The 22029-nt window shown below is 34.2% G+C and overlaps 1 protein-coding gene across 3 annotated transcripts in view; it reads left to right on the top strand.

Annotated features, from left to right (window-relative positions):
- The window catches only part of ZNF654 (zinc finger protein 654), an 83321-nt gene that overhangs the window by 38768 nt on the left and 22524 nt on the right, over window positions 1–22029 (top strand). For 2 of the 3 annotated variants that reach the window (XM_047794366.1, XM_047794365.1), the window contains exon 3: window positions 12643–12724. In XM_047794366.1, coding sequence (XP_047650322.1) covers window positions 12643–12724 — 82 coding nt within the window. Of the gene's footprint in view, window positions 1–4122; window positions 4169–12642; window positions 12725–22029 lie in introns of all 3 variants that reach the window. The other variant, XM_047794367.1, reaches the window with a different exon arrangement.

The raw sequence follows: 22029 nt of genomic DNA, 5'->3' as shown, positions 1-22029 counted from the left end.
AGTGGACCTGAACAGTTCAAATCCATGTTGTTCAAAGGCCATCTATAAATATAAAATAGAATTTTAAAAAATTTTAGTGAAACAACTGCCCATTGAAGAGGTTGGCAAACATTTTTTTTTTTTTCTTAAAGGTTAGATATCTTAGACCTGTAGATCAGCGTCTGGTATAACTACGCAGTTCTGCTCTTGTAGCACCAAAGCAGCCATGGACTGAGAGCATAAATGAATGCATGTGGCTTTGTTCCAGTAAAAGTTTAGAAAAACTGGCAATCTGCCTATGGGTCATGTCTTTTAAATGCTGAGATTAAAGCAAAAATTGGAATGAACTATTATTGGTTTATAGCATTAAAATTAAAAAGAATTATAAAAATAGGATTATTTTCGTATAAGTAAAGCAGTATATATATTTTGAAGCTAGGCTGGGACTTATTAAATATATAAATGTGTGTATATAGTTATACATATATAGAGAGAATGATATATAGATATAAAAATATAGAGAGAGATATAGTAAACTCTAAGATAAACACTAAAAACATTGAATACAGAGGTGGGTAAAATGGAGTCATAAAATTACTCAATCCAAAGGAAGGTGGAAGAAGAGTGAAATGGAGCAGTGAACAGAGAACAAATAGAAAACAACTATTAAGATAGTAGGTTTTACTCCTACACCTTTGGTGGGACTGTAAATTGGTGCAACCACAATGGAGAAAGTATGGAAGTTCCTTAAAAAACTAAAAATAGAGCTACAGTATGGTCCTGCAATCCCACTCCTGGGCATATATCCTGAGAAAACTATAATCCAAAAAGATACATGCACCTCTATATTCATAGCAGCACTATTCACAATAGCCAAGACATGAAAACAACCTAAATGCCCATTGACGAATGAACAAAGAATACACACACACACATAGGTACACCATATATACTATACTCTATTATATATATGTATGTGGGGGGGGTATTAGCCTTAAAATAGAATGAAATATGCCATTTGCAAAAATTTGGATGGACCTAATTATCATGTTAAATGAAGTAAGGCAGACAGTGAAAAGCAAATATATCACTTGTATGAGGAACCTAAAAAGGAAAAAGAAAAGTGCAAATGAACTTATTTTCAAAATAGAAATATATCCACAGACATAGAAAAGAAACTTACGGTTACCAAAGGAGAAAGGGGAGAGGGATATATTAGAGGTTTGGGATTAACATATACACACTGCTGTATATAAAATAGATGACCAACAAGGACCTACTTATAGCACAGGGAACTATGCTCAATATTTTGCAATAATCTATAAGGAAAAAGAATCTGAAAAAGAATGTATTCATATATATATATAGCTGAATCATTTGACAGTACATCTAAAACTAAGACAACATTGTAAATCAACTATACTTCAATTAAGATAGGTTTTAATCTAAGCATGTTAAAAATTATATTACATATAAATTGTCTAAACCTATTAAAAGAGACAAATTAGTTGGTAAAAAGCAAGTTCTAAGACATATATCCATACCTCATACCCTTTTTTATATAAGCAGTCACACACTTTTCTACACTCTGCTTTTTTCACTTAATATTATATCTTGGAGATTAATCTGTAGTGAAGTAGACATAGTCCAAATTCCTTTTTACAACTTACAGTATTATGTAGATATAATTCATTCAGGGTGTCTTCCTGTTAAGTATTTGGATTGCTCCCATTCTTTTACAAATAATGCTATGATTAAAATCTTTTTGCTTATATCTTTTTGTGTGTTTGCCAGTAGATTTTGGGAGTAGGCTCCTAGAATCTGTGTCAAAGGATGAATAGATGTGTAAATTTGCTAAATGGTCTCACAGTTCCCTTTATACAGCTTGTGCCATTTTGCAGTCTTACCCATAAAATGAGGCTTTTTTTTTTTGTACCTCTGAACTCACCATAGTTTTTGTTATCAAACATTTGATATTTTGCTGAACTAATAGAAAAGAAATAGAATGTCAATGTGATTTTAATTTGTATTTCTTTTTTCACATTTTTTCTCCAGCCCTTTCTCTCTCTCCTTTCCTCTGGGACCCCTATAATGTGAATGTAGATGTATTTAATGTTGTCCCAGAAGTCTCTTAGACAGTCTCTCTCTCTCTCTCTCTCTTTTTTTTTTCTTTATTCTGTTCCATGGCAGTGATTTCCACCATTCTTTCAGCTCACTTGTTCATTCTACTGCATCATGTATTCTGCTCTTGATTTCTTTCTAGGGTATTTTTCATTGTAGTTATTGTGTTGTTCATCTCTGTTTGTTCTTTAAATCTAGCTCTTTGTTAAACCTTTACTTGTAATTTCTGTTTCTGTGCATCAGGTTTTTTTCCTGAGATCTTGGATCATATTTACAATCATTATTCTGAATTCTTTTTCAGATAGGTTGCCTGTCTCTACTTTACTTAGTTGTTCTTAAGGGATTTTGTCTTGTTCCTTTGTCTGGAACATTTATCTTTGCCATCTCATTTCATCTAACTTCTCTGTGGTCTCCATTCTACAGGCTGCAGTGATGTAGCTAGCCTCTCTTGCTTCTGGTGTCTGCCCCCTGGTGGGTGAGGTTGTTCCATGGACTTGCGTAGGCTGCCTGGTGGGAGGGATTGGTGCCTGCCCCACTGATGTAGAGCTGGGTTTTGTCCCTCTTGTGGGCAGGGCCATGTTGAGGGGTTTGTTTAGAGCCAACTCTGTGTCCAAAAGGACTTTAAACAGCTTGACTGCTGATGGGCGGGTCTCTGTTCCCACTGTTTGTTGTTTGGCCTGAGGCTTCCCAGCACTGGTGCCTAGAGGCTCTTGGGTGGGGCTAGTTCTTGTTTCCAAAATGGCCAATTCCCAGGGAGCTCATGCCAATGATTATTCCCTGGTGGCCTCTGCCTCCACTGCCTGCCCCCACAGTGAGCCACAGCTGACCCTTGCCTCACCTGGAGATCCTCCAAGACACGCAGCTAGGTCTGGCCCAGATTCCTATAAATTTACTGCTTTGCCCTGGGACCAGTGCATGTGAAACCTTGTTTGTATACTCCTAGAGTGGAGTTGCTGTTTACTCCAGTCCTGTAGAACTCTTGCATTCAAGCCCCACTGGCCTTCACGTGCTCTGGGGGTTCCTCTTCCTGCTATAAGACCTCCAGGCTGGGGAACCTTATATGGAATGCAGAATTTGCACTCCTGTGGAGGACCTCCACAATATAGTTATTTTCCAGTTTGTGTGTCACCAATCTGGGGGGTATGGGATTTGCTTATTATCATGAAAGCACCCATCTTACCATCTTATTGTGACTTCTTTGTCTTTGGGTGTAGAATACCTTTTTTTTTTTTCTTTTTTATTTGAGGTAATTTCTAGTTTTTTTTTTTTTTGTTAATGGTTGTTCAGCAATTAGTTGTGATTTTGGTGTTTATGTGAGATGAGTTGAGTCAAGTACTATTCTGCCGTCTTCTTCCTCTTATATTTCTCTTACTGTGAGTTAAAGTGAACATCTTTTTGCATATCTTGAAAGACCATTTATGAATTTCATAAGCTACCTGTTTATATCTCAAGCCCATTTTCTATAAGTTAGTTGGACTTTTTCTGCTCAGTTTTCATTAGCTCTTTATGTATTAGGGATATTAACGCCTTCCTGTGATGTAAGTTGTGAATATATATTTTTTCATTTTATGTTTTCCTCTCCTTATGGCATTTATAAACATTTTTAAATGTAATTAAAATTTATTGGTATTATTCTATTGCTTCTAACTTTTGAATCATAGTTAAGAAAGATTTCTCTATAACCAAGTTATTTAGGATTTTTTTTCTGATATTTGTACTTTTTTATGTTTTTAATCCATTTTGCATATTTTTTATGTTTGGAAGTTGGAACAAATCAATTTGTTTTTTTAATTTTGGGTTATCTGATACAAAGTCAATATTTTCCCTATTGATTTGAGATACTGCTTTTGTCATATACATTTTTCACATGAAATTGCCCTATTTGGGAATTTTCTGTTTGATTTCATTAGGCCACTTGTCCATGTGCCAATATAATGCTGGTTCAATTATAAAGGCTTTACAAAATGTTTTAATACTGGCTAGTTGCTTCTCATTGCTCATGCTATTTCATGGTTTTCCTAGATATTCAACTTTGTAATCAACTTGCTACTTTCAGAAAAACTTGAAGGTATGTAAATTTATAAATTAGTTAAGGAGAATTTAACTTACTGAAGTGTATTTTTTTATATACTATTTAGCTTCCTTCAGTTCAAGAACACTGGAACACCAAGGCTGAAACTTCTTCATACATAAATGCTATTGATATCATATATTTTTGCTATATTTTTTAAAAGCCCAGATGAAATTATAATTATGGCTTCATGCTAATTTTTTTAACCTATATGTTTACTAATTCGCATCTTAGACTCATCTTGCTAATTTAATTTCTCATGTCTTTGTAAAGAATCTGTATTTTTTTCTCTAGTTGTTTATACATTGTTCTTTGTATTTGGTATTTTATTGTTTATTATGATTAGGTATAGATTTATTTTTATTAATCATTATTGTGATTTCCTAGGCTTCCTAGATCTGAAGATTGGTATCTTTCATCAGTTATGAAACATTCTTATGCAGTTTTGTATTTGCCTTATTCTCTCATTCTTTCTCTTCCCCTCTTTTCTATGCTCCCACATGCATGCGTGTATAAGTATGAATAGATGTGTACACTTCATTCCCGTGTCTTTAACTCTTGCTTGTATTTTCCATTTCTTTGTCTCTCTGTTTGCACTTTAGTTATTTTTTCCCAGATCTTTCAATCTACAAATTTTTTTTTCTTTAGCACTGTCTAATCTGTGATTAAATATGTCTATTGACATTTAATTTCATTGAATTTACTTTTTATTTCTAGAAGTTATTTTTGACTGCTATTGATTATTGTTTATGTTTTTAATATTTCTTTATTCTTTAAACTATGCTATACTCATTTTATATTCTGGGTCTAGTTTAAATATATAAAGGCTTTGTGAACTTTCTGTTGCTTCTTGCTTGTGGTGTTTTGTTTCCTTATATGTTGTGTTTTTTATTATCATCATTGTTTATTTATATTCTGATTGTATTTTCCTGGAATTAATTCACTTCTAAAAATTGAAGTATGGATTTGAAGTGGGTATTCAGAAAGGATTTACATTTTGTTTCTGCCAAGGACCTGGAGGTATTACTAGTTCGGGACCAATCTTATCTAAATTCTTGGCTTGAGAATTTTTGGACCATGTATGTAATGAATTCAGGTGACATCCTATATTAGAAGATTTTAAATGAAAGATATTTTTTTTCTCTATTTCTGTCTGGTTCAAAGTATAGCCAGGCAGTTTTCCTTATAGTCTAGAAATATGGTGAACTGGATGGGAGAAGCATATTGGAATAGCGTTTGAAGTTTTAGTTAAGGAAAAAGCCAGCTATTTTATCTAACATTTTACTTATTTTCAGAGAGTGAATCATTAAGAGTACATAGTCTGTCATATTTGAAATAAAGTAATGTACATTTCTTTTTCAGTATATATTTGATAGAAAATTATAAATGTTTTCTTTCCTCAGTAAAGATATTACTGAAGAAAGTATTTTGAAGATAAATGGATTGGAATGCTTGAGTATAACAAAGTAAATGATCTTTGTTAAGATTAAGTAGTGCTGAGTTGAAATATCTATATGATCAAAGATTTAGAGTTAATAAGTGTAGAATTTGATAAAAATTGAATGTTTAAAGTGTTAGCAATGACATTTTATTCTATTCTTATTTAGTTCACGTACAATAGACCTAATTTTCTTTGGCTTAAGTTAGTAAGTGGATTTTCTTATATCTAGATAGTTAGACATTATAATTTAAAGGCATTTGCCTATGGTGGATAAATGTACAAATCCACATTTTGGTACTTCAGTGTGAAAATTGCTTATTTGCTTCAGAGACCCCAAAAAAGAAAAGTAATTCTGGTCATAATTACCAAACACTTTATTTATGTGTTTCTGTATTTTAGGAAGTCTGGTACTTTATTAACATAATGTGAAAATGTGGTCTGAATTCTAAGCAACACAATGACAATATAGTTTGTTTCATAAATGGGGACTCTAGTTGTACTGCAGTTATTTAAGCTTGGGTAACTGGAATATACTGATTGATGAAAGTAAAATAAAAATGACTATAAAAGGTATAATTTTTTAAATTCAAAAGGCATACCATCTGTAATATATTGGTCCAACTACAAATAATTTATGTTTTTGTATAAATCATTTTGTTTACATAATTCTGTTTTCAATAATTATTTCAATATAGGTGAATGAACTGGAAGTCGCACAAAATTTAGATTAATGTTAATTATAAATTGGTTAATGTACAGAATCTTATATACTAAACATTATACTAAATATATATTTTATTATACAATTATATTAAACATTGTACTGATCACATTCAACATCAAAAGCCAGTTTAACATTATAAAATAATAAGTTTTTGGAAGGAAACCTCTTGATGAATTTAGTTAGGTATCTTAAAAATTTTCGGAGTTGCCATCATGGCTCAGTGGTTAACGAATCTGACTAGGAACCATGAGGTTGCAGGTTCCATCCCTGGCCTTGCTCAGTGGGTTAACGATCCGGCGTTGCCGTGAGTTGTGGTGTAGGTTGCAGATGCGGCTCGGATCCCACGTTGCTGTGGCTGTGGTGTAGGCGGGTGGCTACAGCTCCCATTGGACCCCTAGCCTGGGAACCTCCATATGCCGTGGGAGTAGCCCAAGAAATGGCAAAAAGACAAAAAATAAAATAAAATAAAATAAAAAAGTTCATCCTCTTTAAAAAAAAAATCTGTTATTTAAGTGAGGAAAAATTGGTGTCTTATATTTCAACAAAATTGACATTCACAGCTGAGAAGAACAAATCTTTGAAGATAGGTTTCTTCTTAGATTGTTGAAGGAAACTTTGACGGCAATGTTAATAATAAAAATAGTAGTACTATATTATTATTATTAGCAAGTGCCTTTAGCAGTACCAGGGATTGATTTAAGTGCTTTATAAAAGGTAGCTATTATTATTGTTCCTGTTTTATAAATATATAAACTGAGACACAGATATTAAGTGACTTAACCAAGATTACATGTCAAGAAAGTGATGGAGCTGAGATTGAAATCCATTGTGGTTCTAGACCATGGGTGAGTAAAGGGCCAGATAGCAAATATTTTTAGGCTTAACCTATAAGATTTCTGTTGCCACTACATAGTTGTGTCATCTTAATGTGAAAGCAGTCATAGTCAACATGTAAATATCTGGGTGTGGTTGTGTCCTAATAAGGTACTTACTCACAGTGATATTTAAATTTCATGTCATTTTTGCTTGTTATGAAATATTATTCTCTTGTGTTTTGTGTTTTTTTAACAATTTAAATATAGCTTACTATTCTTAATCTCATGCATTTTGCAAAAACAGGTCTTCCTTAGGTCAGATTTGGCCCATGGCTGGTAGTAGTTTGCCAGCCCTGCTCTAGACTGGTACAATCTATTTTGGAGTCCTACCTTGTTCTATTGTGAACTCATTTACCCTGACCCTTGTAGAGTTTGCTTCCAGAGAGCTAGTCAAATTGATCTCTAAACATTTGGCTGATCCTTTACACTAGGCAGTAGGAAATTCAACAGGTTTGAAACATGAAATTTCTATTTGTACATATGGTCTAGTTTCTTCCCCTAGTTATTTTACTACTTCGTAAATGCTAGTTTACTTCCCTGAATCTTACCCTAAGGCAGAGCTAGCTAGACCATGTTGTTTTGTCATTATTTACTCTTTACCTATTTTGAATGTAATTTTCCTCATTTCAGTGTCATTATCATGGAGTTGGGCCTTGTTATTGAGGTAGCTGATAGTGAGACATGTACAAATCTCTTGTAATGTTGGCTCCCCTTTCATGTTCACGTAACACAGACATAATTCTGCATGTTTGGTAAATTATCTACAGGGTCATATTAATCTGCACACTCATCTCTACATTTATTGCCATAGCATATTTTATTTCTAGTAAAAATCTTTGTATCTCTACCTCCTTCAGTAGAATTCAGTGTTCCACTAGTCAATACTATCTACTCAGTGTACTGATACAATTTCTACTCCATTCTACCCAGTGCAAATTTAACACATTCATGTTTCAACATAATAGAGATAAATGGTAAGTACAGTACTATGATAGTACAGAAGAATCACCTATATATTTGGATAGAAGGAAGGGAGTATTTAGGCTAAGTTTCTAGGTGAAATCTTATAAATAATTCTTAAGGAAGTAGTAGATCTGAAGACCTTTAAGCACACAGTAGGTCTAGGGAATGTAGGGAAGTTTGCTGCAGTTGGAGAATATGGAATTTGGTAAAAACTATGTGTGTAAGAGTAGTTTTGGATCAGACATAAAGGTTCTTTTTTCTTTTTATTTTTTTGCCATTTCTTGGGCTGCTCCTGCTGCATTTGGAGGTTCCCAGGTTGGGGGTCGAACCGGAGCCACCGGCCTACGCCAGAGCCACAGCAATGTGGGATCCGAGCCGCATCTGCAACCTACACCACAGCTCACGGCAACACTGGATCGTTAACCCACTGAGCAAGGCCAGGGATCGAACCTGCAACCTCATGGTTTCTAGTCGGATTTGTTAACCACTAAGCCACGATGGGAACTCCAGACATAAAGTTCTTATGTCAAGATAAGGAATTCGAATTTCCTGCTCTACATCAGTGATTTCAAATACCTAAACAGAATGGGAAGAGAATATAAATAGTACATATTTCAGGTAGGCCATGTGTGAGAGAGATGAGAAGTGGATGGAGACTGGCAAATTCGAAGAGGTCTCTGCGCTGAATCAAGGCAGTAGCTGCTCAGCTTATTTTGCTATGGAGAGTTGCACGCCCTGTGTTAACAGGGGTTCCTATTTTTCAAAAGCTCAGATAAATAACACCGTTTTTTAAATATTGGCAACTAAAATACTTTAAAATAATATTTTAGTCATATAAAACAACTGTGTCAGCTGAAGGTCTTTGCTTTAGGTGGTACAACCTAAACAGCAATTGATAAATTTGGTAAATCTGTAAGTAGTCAGGTCATTCTGTGTTTTAGAAACATAACAATGGTAGCCATGTTGAACATGGATCTTAGGTAAATGTGGAATAACAAGACAAGAGATATGGTCTGTTAGAAGTTTTAAGGTGAAATAGATGTGAATTGATGCTTTCTTAATAGGAATAGAGATCCAGAGGTACATTGTTGGGGCTATTTTATACTTATCAATGGTAAAATAAATGCATAATTAATTAACACATAATTGATAGTGAAAAATAATTCTCCTTTTCATTCCTGATCCCTAGTTTCTGTTTCCTCTGTGTAGAGGTATCTGTTTTTACCAGGTCATTGCATAATATCCCTCTAGCAGTATGGCAGTACATGCATTGGTATATATGTGCCCACTGCTTTCTCCCTTTCTTTATACCAGTGATAATGTAATGAACAGATTTCTGCTTAACATATCTTGGGAATTTTTCCCTTATCTATTCACATAGACATAAGTATATTCTCATTAATATTTGTGTTATGTTTCATGGTTTGGGTATGTTATAATTAATTTTCCCAATCCCCTGTGGTAGATGTTTGGTATGTTTCCGTTCTTTTTACTATTATAAACCATTTTGGATTCGTACCCATATGTGTGTGTGTGTGTGTGTGTGTGTGTGCGTCTTTGAACTTATGTGTGTATTATTTGGAGAATTCTTTGGAGGATTAAATTCTTACAAGGGGAAATGGTAAGTCAAATGTTATGTGTGCATTTAAAATTTTGTTGACTATTACTGTGTTGCATTTAAAACAGTACCACTTAACCATCCCTTCAGCAGGATATCAAAGCCTATTCTGTACATACATCATAGCCATCATGGAATTTATCACCACTTTTAGTTTTGTAAATATGATGGGAGAGATATTTTATCTTTATATTTTCACTTATGTAATTAAAGTAGAGGATCTTTTCATATTTGAAAAAATATCCACCTGCAATTTCTTTTCTGTAGTCTTCTCCCAGTTTTCTACTAGGTTGTTGAATTTTTTTTAAAAAAATTACTTGTAGCACCTTTTTTTTTTTTTTTTTTAAGGGCTGCACCCATGGCAAATGGAAATTCCAGGCTAGGGGTCGAATCAGAGCTACAGTTGCTGGCCTACACCACAGCCACAGCAACGTGGGACCCAAGCCACGTCTGCAACCTATACCACAGCTCACTGCAATGCCAGATCCTTAACCCACTGAGCAAGGTCAGGGATCAAACCCACATCCTCATGGATCCTAGTTGGGTTTGTTAACTGCTGAACCATAAAGAGAATTCCTTATAGAACCTTTTTAATTGAGGAAATTAGTGTATCATTTTGCTTTTGACTGCTTTTATTTGTTTTTGGTGCATTGGCATTTAGAAATTTGAAGTAGTCAAATTTATAAATATATCAATTTATGGGATATGGTCACTATGCTCTATCTAGAAGAGTCTTTATCATTATTATGTAATACTTAGGTCTTTTATACAGTTTTAAATTCTCAGTTATATTCTTATCTTTGCATTTAAAAATTTGTCTTTAGTGATTTATTTTGATTAGAGGCAGAAAGTGAAAAGTGAAAAGACAAGAAATAACACTTGTTGGCAAGCATGTGGAAAAAAGGGAACCTTTTGTATACTGTTGTTAAGAACTGTAAATTGGTGCAGAAGTTATGGAATTTCCTTGCAAAATTAAAAAAGGAACTGTATTTGATCTAGCAATTCAACTTGGGTATTTATCCAGAGAAAATGAAAACAATAACCCAAAGAAATATATGCACCCCATGTTTAGTATAGCGTTATTTACAATAACTAAGATATGGATACACGTGTCCACCAATGGATTAATGATAAAGAAGATGCAGTATATATATATATATATACACACACACACACACACACACATACAAATAGAATATTATTTAGTCATAAAAAAGAATGCTGTATTGCCACGTGTGATAACATGGATGACCCTTAAGGGCATTATGCTAAGTGAAGTAAATCAGATAGAGAAAGTCAAATACTGTATGATTTTCACCTAGGTGTGGAAACTTTAAAACAAAAATCCCCAAATACCAAGCTCATAGATAAGGAGAGCAGATTGTTGATTGCCAGAGGAGGGAGTGAGGCATAGGCAAAATGGGTGAAGGGAGTCAAAAGATAATCCCCCTTCCCCCAAAAAATGACTACAAGGGAAAAAAAGGTTCAAACTTCAGTTAGAAAATAAATAAATCATGGGAATATAATGCAGAGTATGATGGCTACAGTAAATACTGCATTGTATATTTGAGAGTTGCTAAAAGAGTAAATCTTAAGATTTCTTATCACAAGAAAAAAATGCGATGTGATGGATATTAACTAGACTTGTTGCAGTCATTTCACAGTATATTTAAGTAGTGAATCTATTGTACACATCAAACTAATACATTATTGTATGTCAAGTATGGTTCAAAAAAAAGGATAAAAAGTGTTTTAAAAAAAAACTTTAGGTATTCCTAGTTGAGTGTTTTCTAGATTAATAAAATTTAAGGAGTTCCCGTCGTGGCGCAGTGGTTAAGGAATCCGACTAGGAACCGTGAGGTGGCGGGTTCGGTCCCTGCCCTTGCTCAGTGGGTTAACGATCCAGCGTTGCCGTGAGCTGTGGTGTAGGTTGCAGACGAGGCTCGGATCCCGCGTTGCTGTGGCTCTGGCGTAGGCCGGTGGCTACAGCTCCGATTGGACTCCTAGCCTGGGAACCTCCATATGCCACGGGAGCGGCCCAAGAAATAGCAAAAAGACAAAAAAAAATAAAATAAAATAAAATAAAATTTAAATATTTTCAGGGATTTGTGGTATGTGCTACTTTAGAATTACTAAACAATATTAAATAATTTTTAATAGTTTTCCATGCTCATGATTATGAAATAAATCATATATCTTCCCATGTGAACTCATGAGTTATTGAAGAAACGAAGTATTTAGTATTAGTATTTTCCAAATAACTTATTTAAAAAGGAGGAACCAGAGTTTGGACAATTTATCATTAGTGGGATTATCAAGGTAAGCCTAGGATTTTAGGACTCATCTGTTATTTATTAGATATAGAATTTGCGATAGTGCTATAATACAAATATTGGCTGGAAGTTTTCATTGTGACTCTCTAACTTGTATTTTTGTGTCAATTTTACCCTTCCCTTTATCTCTCTGAGAAAAATTAGATTTTGAATTTTCTCTGGGGTCCTTATACTGGGGTGAGGCTGGACTCTGCTCATTTTGAATCATTTTGACACTTGTAGACACATTTTTTTCACCTGGTATACCATTGCATTTTTTCCACCACTGTGAACACTGGTAGGCATAAGTAATATAACTGTTCATTCTATAGTTGTAGAACTTTAGGTTTCTTTTTTATTATAATTTTACTGAAAATATGATATGAATCCAAAATGATCAATACAATTTTTCATAGCCAATTATTGTAAAACTAAATATCTGATATTATATAACTAGTATCTCTTGAGAATCTTTTAAATTGGGGCAAAAAAAAAATCAAAGAAGCAATGCATGTTATCTTTCACTTATTCTTTCTAGGAGTTTCTTTGAGTTGCTGCTGTTCTTTGGAAGAGATGAGTTTTATGAAGAGCCCTTAAAGGATATTCTTGGATCATTCCAGGTAAAACAGTTTACTACTTAACGTTTTGTCTACATTTAAAACATTTATTTCCCCCCTAAAAGTATTTCATTGATTAAGTTTTTATATTTACTAAGGTGTCAATACTTAAGATTCTGTCATGCTGGGGCAGAAAAAGTTCTTAAAATTAACTTTTAGCTGTATTTTTAAGCAGTTCATATCTAGGATTCTAATTCCACATTGACTAGAGCTTGCTGCCACCACCCTTGTAGATTCCCAAGCACATCTTGGATATATACTTGCTTTTTATATCAAAAGCCCCGTGTAGACCTCAGCCCTAGAAAAAGAACTCTTTTTACCTGTCCCATGCCACTTCTTCCCTTGGCTGTTTGCCAATTTTCTTGCCTGTTTTCTTAATAGCTTTCCCCAATAGGAGGCAGATTTTTTTTTTTTTTTTTGCACATTCTCTATGAGTGAAGAGTAAATCCAGAAGAGAATGACAAAAGATCTAAGACTTCACCTGTAGATACAAGAATATTTGATGTTTTTATCATTTAATTGGGAAGCAATACCTAATACTATATGTAGCTCACTTATGTGTACTTAGCTGTATCATTGCACTTCTCTCTGGGGGACTAAAGGAAGATGTACTTTGAGCTCCCCCTAGGGGTAAAATTGTTCACAGGGTTAACATTGCTCAGACAACAAATGGCATTCTACTTTGAGGAAGGAAATCGGAGTAACAGAAAAGTTGTGCAGTGCTTTCTCTCACCTAGAAGTTTTATTTCATGTTTATAGAAAGGGCTTTTAGACTAAATTAAAATGTATTTTTATAATCGATCACTCTTGTACATACATAAAATAGGGAAATTCTAAGCAAGCGTAATTGGCTAAGGTGGGCCTAAAACTTCTTCACATTCAGAATCTGACTCTAAAATTGCTTTTCCACTCCAGTAATGTGTCTGTTTTTCTGTACCATTTTAATCTTGAGTGGTATCAAAAGTGTTGGTGATACAGCATTTCCTAAAATAATTAATAAAATAACTAAAAGCCATTGGTACTGAGCTTTTAAAATCTTAAGGTTGTTTTATAATAAGTTCTGTTTAACCAGTCAACTTTGGACTCGTGCTTCAGGGGTACTATTAAATTAGGTTAATTACCCTGTACCATTTGATAGCCAAGAGTTAAAGGAGTGGTCTCCTAGTCTCTTGGATTTTATTCTGAGTCACCAATATACCTTTTGGCAAATTTTCATGCATGCAGAATGTCTAAATCCATCATGACCATTACCAAACTGACATGGATTTAAAGATAACACTGAATATGAAACATTATCTTATTTCAAAGTTATAAAAACCAAACCCACACCACAGTAGCAACCCAAGTCACTGCAGTGACAATGCTGGCTCCTTAACCCATTGCAAGAGAACTCCATGGCAGTCCATTCTTGAACTTTACTTCATCAAGTTTTCATATAGTCCCTACTGTTTGCTAGGCACTAAGCTCTGGGGAAAAAAAAAAAAAACAACAAAAAACATTAATAAGCAAAAACATAAAAACCTTGCTGTTGTAAGTTTAATTCTAGTATAGAAACAGAAAGACAAAAAGTCAAACCTTTGTAAATGAAGGGTATTTTAGAAAGTGGCCCATGACTTCACTGGGAACCACTGAAGTTGTTTATAGAGGAGATGAGAGACAATATTTGCCTTCTGTTTTAAATGTGTGAAATCATAACATTTGTGAAGGGATATATCCTTTTTTTTCTCCTTGTGAACAGGGTTATCAAAATAGTTAATTCCTCAAGGGAGATTTCATGGTTTTACACTGTTTTTTATCTCTTACTTAAATTCTAAAGCTCACCCCTTCTATTTTTTGTTTTTAATCTCTGCCATTTCTGCTACTTTTGTTGCTGTGGCTTCTTTCTCTGAATTTTCTTGAATCTCTTAACCCCTGCCTCCTTGGAGAGATTTCACCTTTTGTTACCACTTTAGCTTTACCTGGAGAATTGTCTTTCATTTTCTAACCGAGCTGCTGCTTCTAGTGCTTCCCAGACTTGTGCTCTAAGGGACCCGGGAAGGGCCATATTCTTTTAAAACCTCACATTTGCTAAGCTTTGTGAATTCTTCAGGCTTTTGACTGACCTTTGATAATCCAATGACAATTCCAATGCCACATGTTGAAACTTGATTAAAGATTACTAGTGCAAACCCTATTTCCCCAGTAGGTCATTTCTATCCTTCTTTCATACAAAGTCACACCAGCTTAAGATCATGCTCTTTCTCCTTTGCTAGAAGTAGGACAAGCTGCTCTTCATACTGTAATGTACATAAAGATCACCTGGGAATCTTTTAAATCCAAATTATAATTCATAGTTCTGGGGTGGGGCCTGAGAATCTTCGTTTCTGACAAGCTTTGAGGTGATTCTCATGGTTCTGGTCCCTGAACCTCACTTTGAGTTAGGAAGGGACTCATATTCTTTGCTGGATTTCAGTTAATTGTTCCTTCTTTTCTTCTCTTCTCTCCTCTCCCATTTTCCAACTGTGAGTATCCCAAATTTTCCACTCAGTCATCTTGGGCAAGTTACATTATTTCTTTAGTTTCCTCATTTGTAAAATGGGGACAATAAAGTACTTAATATATAGGGTCACCACTTTGGCATTGCTCATAGCAAAATGATCAGGCTTAAGGCTTAAGCCTGGCTGGGAAAGTGTGTGACCTCTGAGGTCATAACTGTCTGGATTTCTGTTTTTCACAATGAGACCAAAAACCTGGCTCTTAAGCTTATTTTGTTCTTCCATGAATTTTGGGTTTCCTAAAACTTGGGCAGTTCAAGTAGAAATTATTAATTCTTCTTCTTCTTCTACTATAATTTTGCCTCTGCTTTATTCCAAGGGGAAACTTCATTCTTAGAGCCAAATGTTCCATCTACAGATGGTCCCCTACTTAAGGATGGTTCAACTTAACGATTTTTCAGTTTTACAACAGTGTGAAAGAATACCATTCAGTAAAAATTTTAGATTGAATTTTGAATTTTGATCTTTTCCCAGGTTAGTGATATGCCATGTGATACTGTCTCCTGATGATGGGCGGCAGTAGCGAGTTGCAGCTCTCAGCCGTGCCATCATGAGAGTAAACAATCAATACACTTACCAATCATTCTGTTTTTCACTTTCAGTATAATATTTAATAAATTACATGAGATGTTCATCTTTTTATTATAAAATAGGATTTGTGGTAGATGACTTTGCTCAACTGTAGGCTAATGTCAGTGTTCTGAGCATGTTTAAAGTAAGCTAAACTAAGCTATGTGATGTTTGGGAGATTAGGTGTATTAAACGCATTTTTAACTTATGGTGTTTTCCAGTGGTGGTTTATTGGGACTTAACCCCAGTGTAGCCTGAGAAAGATCTGTGCTGGCTTCTAAAAGCTTGCTTTCTTGGCACTTGGCTTCCAACAGTTTTTCTTTACCTCAACACAGGACGATGACAAATTTCTCATATGATGATCCTACCTTATTATTATTTTTAAACGTGTTCATTTGTGAGCTTTCCATAGGCTTGTAGTTGAATTCATGCACTTTTTCTCCAAAACCCATAATTAAATATTTTAGATTCCCAATGAAATGACAAAAATAAAATAAAATTTGGAAAAAAGCTCCTTGTGAATGCTGGAAACTAGGATGAGGGTTTATTAATAGTTGATAAACTGAATGTGATTAAATAGGGAAATGAGATAAAACAGAGACCGTACAGTCCTATCTAGTAATACCCTGCTCCCCGCACCAGTTTGTAACAATAGGGGCTGGAGGAAATAGCAGAAGGTGGGATATTTGGTGTGTGGCCAATCTCAGTTTTGTTGGTGCTTCTTGAAAATGCACTGGGTGTGGATCAGAACTGACAAAGTAGGAATCTCGATGTGCCTGTTTTACCTACATTAAAAATGGAATGCATGGCTCTGCAGGAGGGCATTCTTTCCATTGAGAGAATAATGATACAACCCAAACTAAATGCAGCCAGCCCCAATACCTAGAGGTGAGAAAGTTTTGTAAAGAGGTGTGGTTGTTTTCCACTGTAGCTTCATCAAAATTTACTGCCTCATGGGCCATTAATCTATAAACATAAACTTCTTCCTTCTCTCTTTGACTTTGAAGGATTTGACAGAGACCTATTTACTCATTAGTAAAATGGCTGTCTGCTCTAAATTCTCTAGGTAAAGAGGAATAAAGAGACTAATACCAGTTACCATCAGTTACATGGTAAGATACCACAGTTTAAAGAAAAAAAGGATCAGTTATGTTCTTGCTGTGGTTGAGTCTAGGGTATTGTCCATGAAACTGGAAATGAAATTGTAAAGAAGGGACAGTCCCAAAGAATGTATGAAAGTAAATTATTGTATGGAGATGAAACTATGAAATTAAAAGTGTCATGAAGGCAATCAACAGAAGATTAGCTCCAGAAAAAAAGTAAAATAAATCAGTGAAGGAAACAATTTCTACAAATTTATTTTCAATTAAAGCTACATGCAACCCTATCTTCTTATAGTCTTGAGTTTTCAGAATAAACAAAAGTTTCTACAGATGCAGGACTCATGTAGAACAAATAGGACTCCCACAAAGGAAAAAATAAAATCAGGCCTGCAACAGACTTCCCCATCATAACAAATGCCAGAATAAATAAATAATGTCTGGAGTTTTTCAAGGGAAAAATATATTATTTAATAATACAGCTGCCAAGCCCTATAGTTTATGAGAGAGAGCAACAGAAATAAACAGTCCAAATGCTTGGAAGACCAACCAGCTACACATCTTTTGTTTGGAAAACAAGTAAGTATTCCAGCTGATTTAGAAATGATCAAAACAAAAGAATTTACACATACAGTTGTTGCAGAATAAAAGAAATAGGACTGAGCTGAAGAAACAGGTAAAAATTAGTACACTGTTGTTAATATAGTTATGAAAATCCTATTAATATCAGAAATGATTCCAGAAAAAGAAAATACTAGTTTTAAATAAAAGCACACACACATAATTGGGAAATAAAGTCTCATTATGGTATTGACTGAATGGAAGTAAAGGAAGATAGGGAGGAATCTTGGGCACCTAAGCTGAAGTAACCACATGGAGTAGTGCCATTCACTAAGTGAGCAGTGATTAAGGGGAAAGAGGAGGGATATAGAAAGAAGATAAGTTCCATTCTAGACAAAAGAGTTTTAGATATCTTTGGAACATCCAAATACTAATACGTAATGTTAGATTTTTGGTTTGCATATGAATCTTCCTAATTTTTTTAAGACCTTTTATTAATCAAGAGAAAAACATATATTTTTGCTCACTTATTTAATTTAGGGGGAAAAAAGAACAAGAGAGAGATCCTGGAGTAGTCAATAAGATGCTAACCAATAATCTAAAAGTGTTACTGCTAGAGCTCTGAAAATGTTTTAATGAGCCTGCCTCGATCTCAGAGGAAACTCTCTCCATCCGTTGGGGTCAGTGTGTAAGTCACAAAGATCTTTTCTGTTCAGACTATAAGTTTGCCTTAGTTAAGCTTTTTTTCCTGGGACTCCACCCAATTTTTTAATCTTGCATGCTTCAGGTGAGTGGAGAAAGGTGGAAGGGGGTAGTTCTTGTTATGGCTCAGCTGCTTAAGAACCCAACTAGTATCCATAAGAATGTGGGTTTTGTCCTGGCCTAGCTGACTCAGTGATTAAGTATCTGGCATTGCTGCCAACTGAGGTGTAGGTCACAGATGGGGCTCGGATCTGGTGTTGCTGTGGCTATGGCCTAGGCCAGCAGCTGCAGCCCTGACTCAGTCCTTAGCCCGGGGACTTCCATATGTTGCAGATGTGGCCCTAAAGAGTGAGGGAAAAAAAAAAAAAAGGCAAAAAAAAGTAAAAGACCCAGAAGCAAGAGAGAATTTTAAATAAATTATTATACCCATCCTGTTTCAGTGGGGGAAGTATCCATCTCCCCTAAGAAGTTAGAGTAAATAAATAGTCATCATCATAAGACCAGCAGGTCTCTGAGATTTTATTATTTTTAGCTAATATGAATAAGTTTAGAACTATTGACATTCCGCTAAAACCTTATCAAAACCTGGATCATGTCCCCTCCCCTAAGCTACTTGGAATAAATTTTTCAAAGACTTAATTGGACAATTTCCTCCTCTTAGTATTCAAAACCACCTTTGTAGTGCCAGTGAAAGGCTTTTAAATACAACCATACCAGCTTACGGGCAAGAAATTTTCTGAGAAACAATTTAAAAACTGTGTTCGCATATTTTCTGCTCGAATAGAGGCTCTCCTGTCTCTGCTCAACTCCATTTTGACTGCATATGCCTTGTCCCACCTAAGTTTTTCCACAGTTAGCAAAGCACTAATCCGTCTATACTGTGATTTGATAGTCTCTCCAACTGCATTATTAAATTGGGTGGGCGAAGAACTTTCATCCTGATGTTTCCAATGCTACTTTAGTAGTCTAAGTACTGGTGTGTTTGCCAATACAAAAGAAGGATAAATAAGTCCTCAGACATTTCTGTCTGATGTCTAGCTATTTCTTTCTTTTTAAAAAATTCTATTTAGAGATGTATTATCCTTACTGAACTGTTAAAAAAAATAGGAAATAATGAGGTATATTGTTGAAGCTGCTTACTTCATGGTCCATTGGTTACCAATGTGTAGAGTAAGATGGGGGGGCTGAATAAATGTATTCAGAGGATGAAACCATCAAATTTTTACTTGTTGATTCCCATTGATAATGTGTAGAAAAAAGAGAAACTGAAGTATGCTTAATTGTGAGAAAAATATAAGGGAAAAGATTTCACTATCTATGAAAGAAACGTATTTGACAAGTGAGCCACATATTTAGCATTGGGAATAAAAGGGATTGATGTTAAAATTAAAGTTTCAGGTTCTGAAATCATTTTGCAAAGATTGTATTCTTTAGATAAATCTTGTGTTGAAATGGGTAAAGCTTTAATATTTTTCCTCTGGCATTTTTTTTTGAAATTTACTAATAATTTTTTATATCACAACCCCAGAAATATTTTCACTTTCTGTGTGTATTTTTTTAATAATCTGTTTGAGTAGAAACCATTTCTGTTCGGCTGTTGAAGTTCTATAATCACTTTGAAGAGATAAAAGACCCAGAGTTATTTCAAGCATAAAATATATAATAAACCTGAGATAGTTAAACTCAAGGGACCAAGAGCAAGCCTCCAAAAAATAGGGGTGTCAACATCAGTAAGTTGCATATCTCAGGAAAGGCCAGTATACTCGGACACATGGAAGAGCAATCATCTCAAAAGAAATGTGCATTGACAGTTATTCACACCATAGTATCCAACCATAAATAAAGATCTTATGTATTCTATGCAATCTTGTGTTGTCAGGCGTAGATATGTAAGTGCCTTTAAAATCAATGATAGGACTTTTTGAAACTACCTCTGAAAGCATATCAGGTTCTTTGAGGCATTCATTATTCATTGAAAGCTGATTGTGTAGTGTCCTGATACATAATAATTAGAATTATCAGCATATTAGTGCTGAAGTAGTTTCTATTTTCTCAGAGAAAACTTACCTGTAAAGAACTATAGAGGGTATTAAGTCCAATCTAATTTTTAAATAAATGATGAAACCAAGAACCAGAGATATTCACTCATTCATCCATTCAACAGTATTTAGTAGAGAGAAGTAACTTGCTCAATCTGAGGCATAGCCTATACTGTGACACGTTCTCTTGACTGACTCCAGTGCTCTTTCTCCTGAATAAGATTTTATATTTATTTCTCTGCATAGTATCCTGTACTCAAATAAATCTTGCATATAATTCTGCTTTAGGGTCTATCTTACAGGTAGGAACCATAACAGTAGCACTTCACTGCTGGCCATATTATTTCATTACTTGTTTTAAAATATTGATGGTAGGGTTGTGATTTCATTAGCGTGGCAACCACCAGTTAATTCTGAAACCCAATTATACTTCCCCTTCAGAAGGAAATTGATAATTTAACATTTACATTGTTACCTAAATTCTTTCATAATGTAATTAGGTTTATTAAACAGGAAATAATTACTCATAATTAAATATTCATTTTTTAAAAAGCCTCAAAAGATCTATCTTAAATACTTGACTAAGTGCATGATTCCAGTTATTTACAAAAACTTAATATGTGTAATTTATAGGCTTAATGCATTTTTATAATTTTGATACTGAGAGTCACCTTAGAAACTATTTAATTCAACAGTCCCTTATTTTATAGATAAGAAATTTAAGGTCCAGTGGAGGTGAGGTTTATAGAAGCAGAACAAGGACCTAAATCCTATTCTCAGCCCAGCATTCTTTCCAGTATTTCCTGATCTATTATTTGAAATTATATACCTGTGTGTTTGCAATAATATATACATCAAAAAAATAGGTTTAAAGACATGTTTCTTATTTATACTACTATCTTAAATGCTTCAGAGCCCTAACGTTTTAAAATCTTTTCAAGACTGCCTTACTGGGGAGAGGGTGGAATAAAACTTTAGTGTGGTTATCTGAGTGATAGCAGATGAAGGCCTAGACTAGAGTGTAAGTTAAAGAAATGGCAAGGAAGAAGCAGATCAGGAGATATTAAAGAAAGCTGAGATGACATTAGGGTCAATGGAAAATGAGTTTTATATTTGATTCCAAACACAGATATAAAAACAAATAATACCTAAAACCAGGAATCCCCAGACTTCTGATATCATACCCATCTAGATTTTTTAAAGTTTGAGCACATATCCCCAAAATGAGTATAATTTGTCATTTAGTACATGTACTAATACTATATACATTATAAAACATAAAACTATATTTTAAAAGGATAAAAATAAAATAATATTTTAACAGCATTGACTTTAATGACACAAGTATGACTGAATGTATTTTTGAAAAATTTTAACAGTTGGTCATAGAGTAGTTCAGTTTGACTTTTAAGTTCAGTTTACTTTGATACTTGGTTTTAACAGTTGTCATAGGTAAAAAGTAAACCTTTGGTCCAAATGGAGACATTTTCTATTTGATACTCAGTTTTAAATGCTCTCCATCAAACTTACAGTTTTATTGCAATTTGACTAATAAATTTCTATTGTTTCTAAAAGCATTGTTTTCTTGAACACTAATAATTTTTTAACAAATAAATTGAAAACTCATTAAAATGTTCCAGATGAAGGATATATAAACAGAAATTTCTAATTTTAGTTTTTAAATGTCAGTGGATACAAGCATTATATGTGACATCGATTTTCAGCAACAACAATCATATAATGATGCAAATACATTGAAACATCCATTTACAATTATTTTCTCCTTAAGAACTTCTTTTACA

Source organism: Phacochoerus africanus, chromosome 1 (genome assembly GCF_016906955.1).
Source record: "Phacochoerus africanus isolate WHEZ1 chromosome 1, ROS_Pafr_v1, whole genome shotgun sequence".
In the NCBI taxonomy this organism is placed as follows: domain Eukaryota; kingdom Metazoa; phylum Chordata; class Mammalia; order Artiodactyla; family Suidae; genus Phacochoerus; species Phacochoerus africanus.
This window is presented reverse-complemented; position numbering and strand designations above follow the sequence as displayed.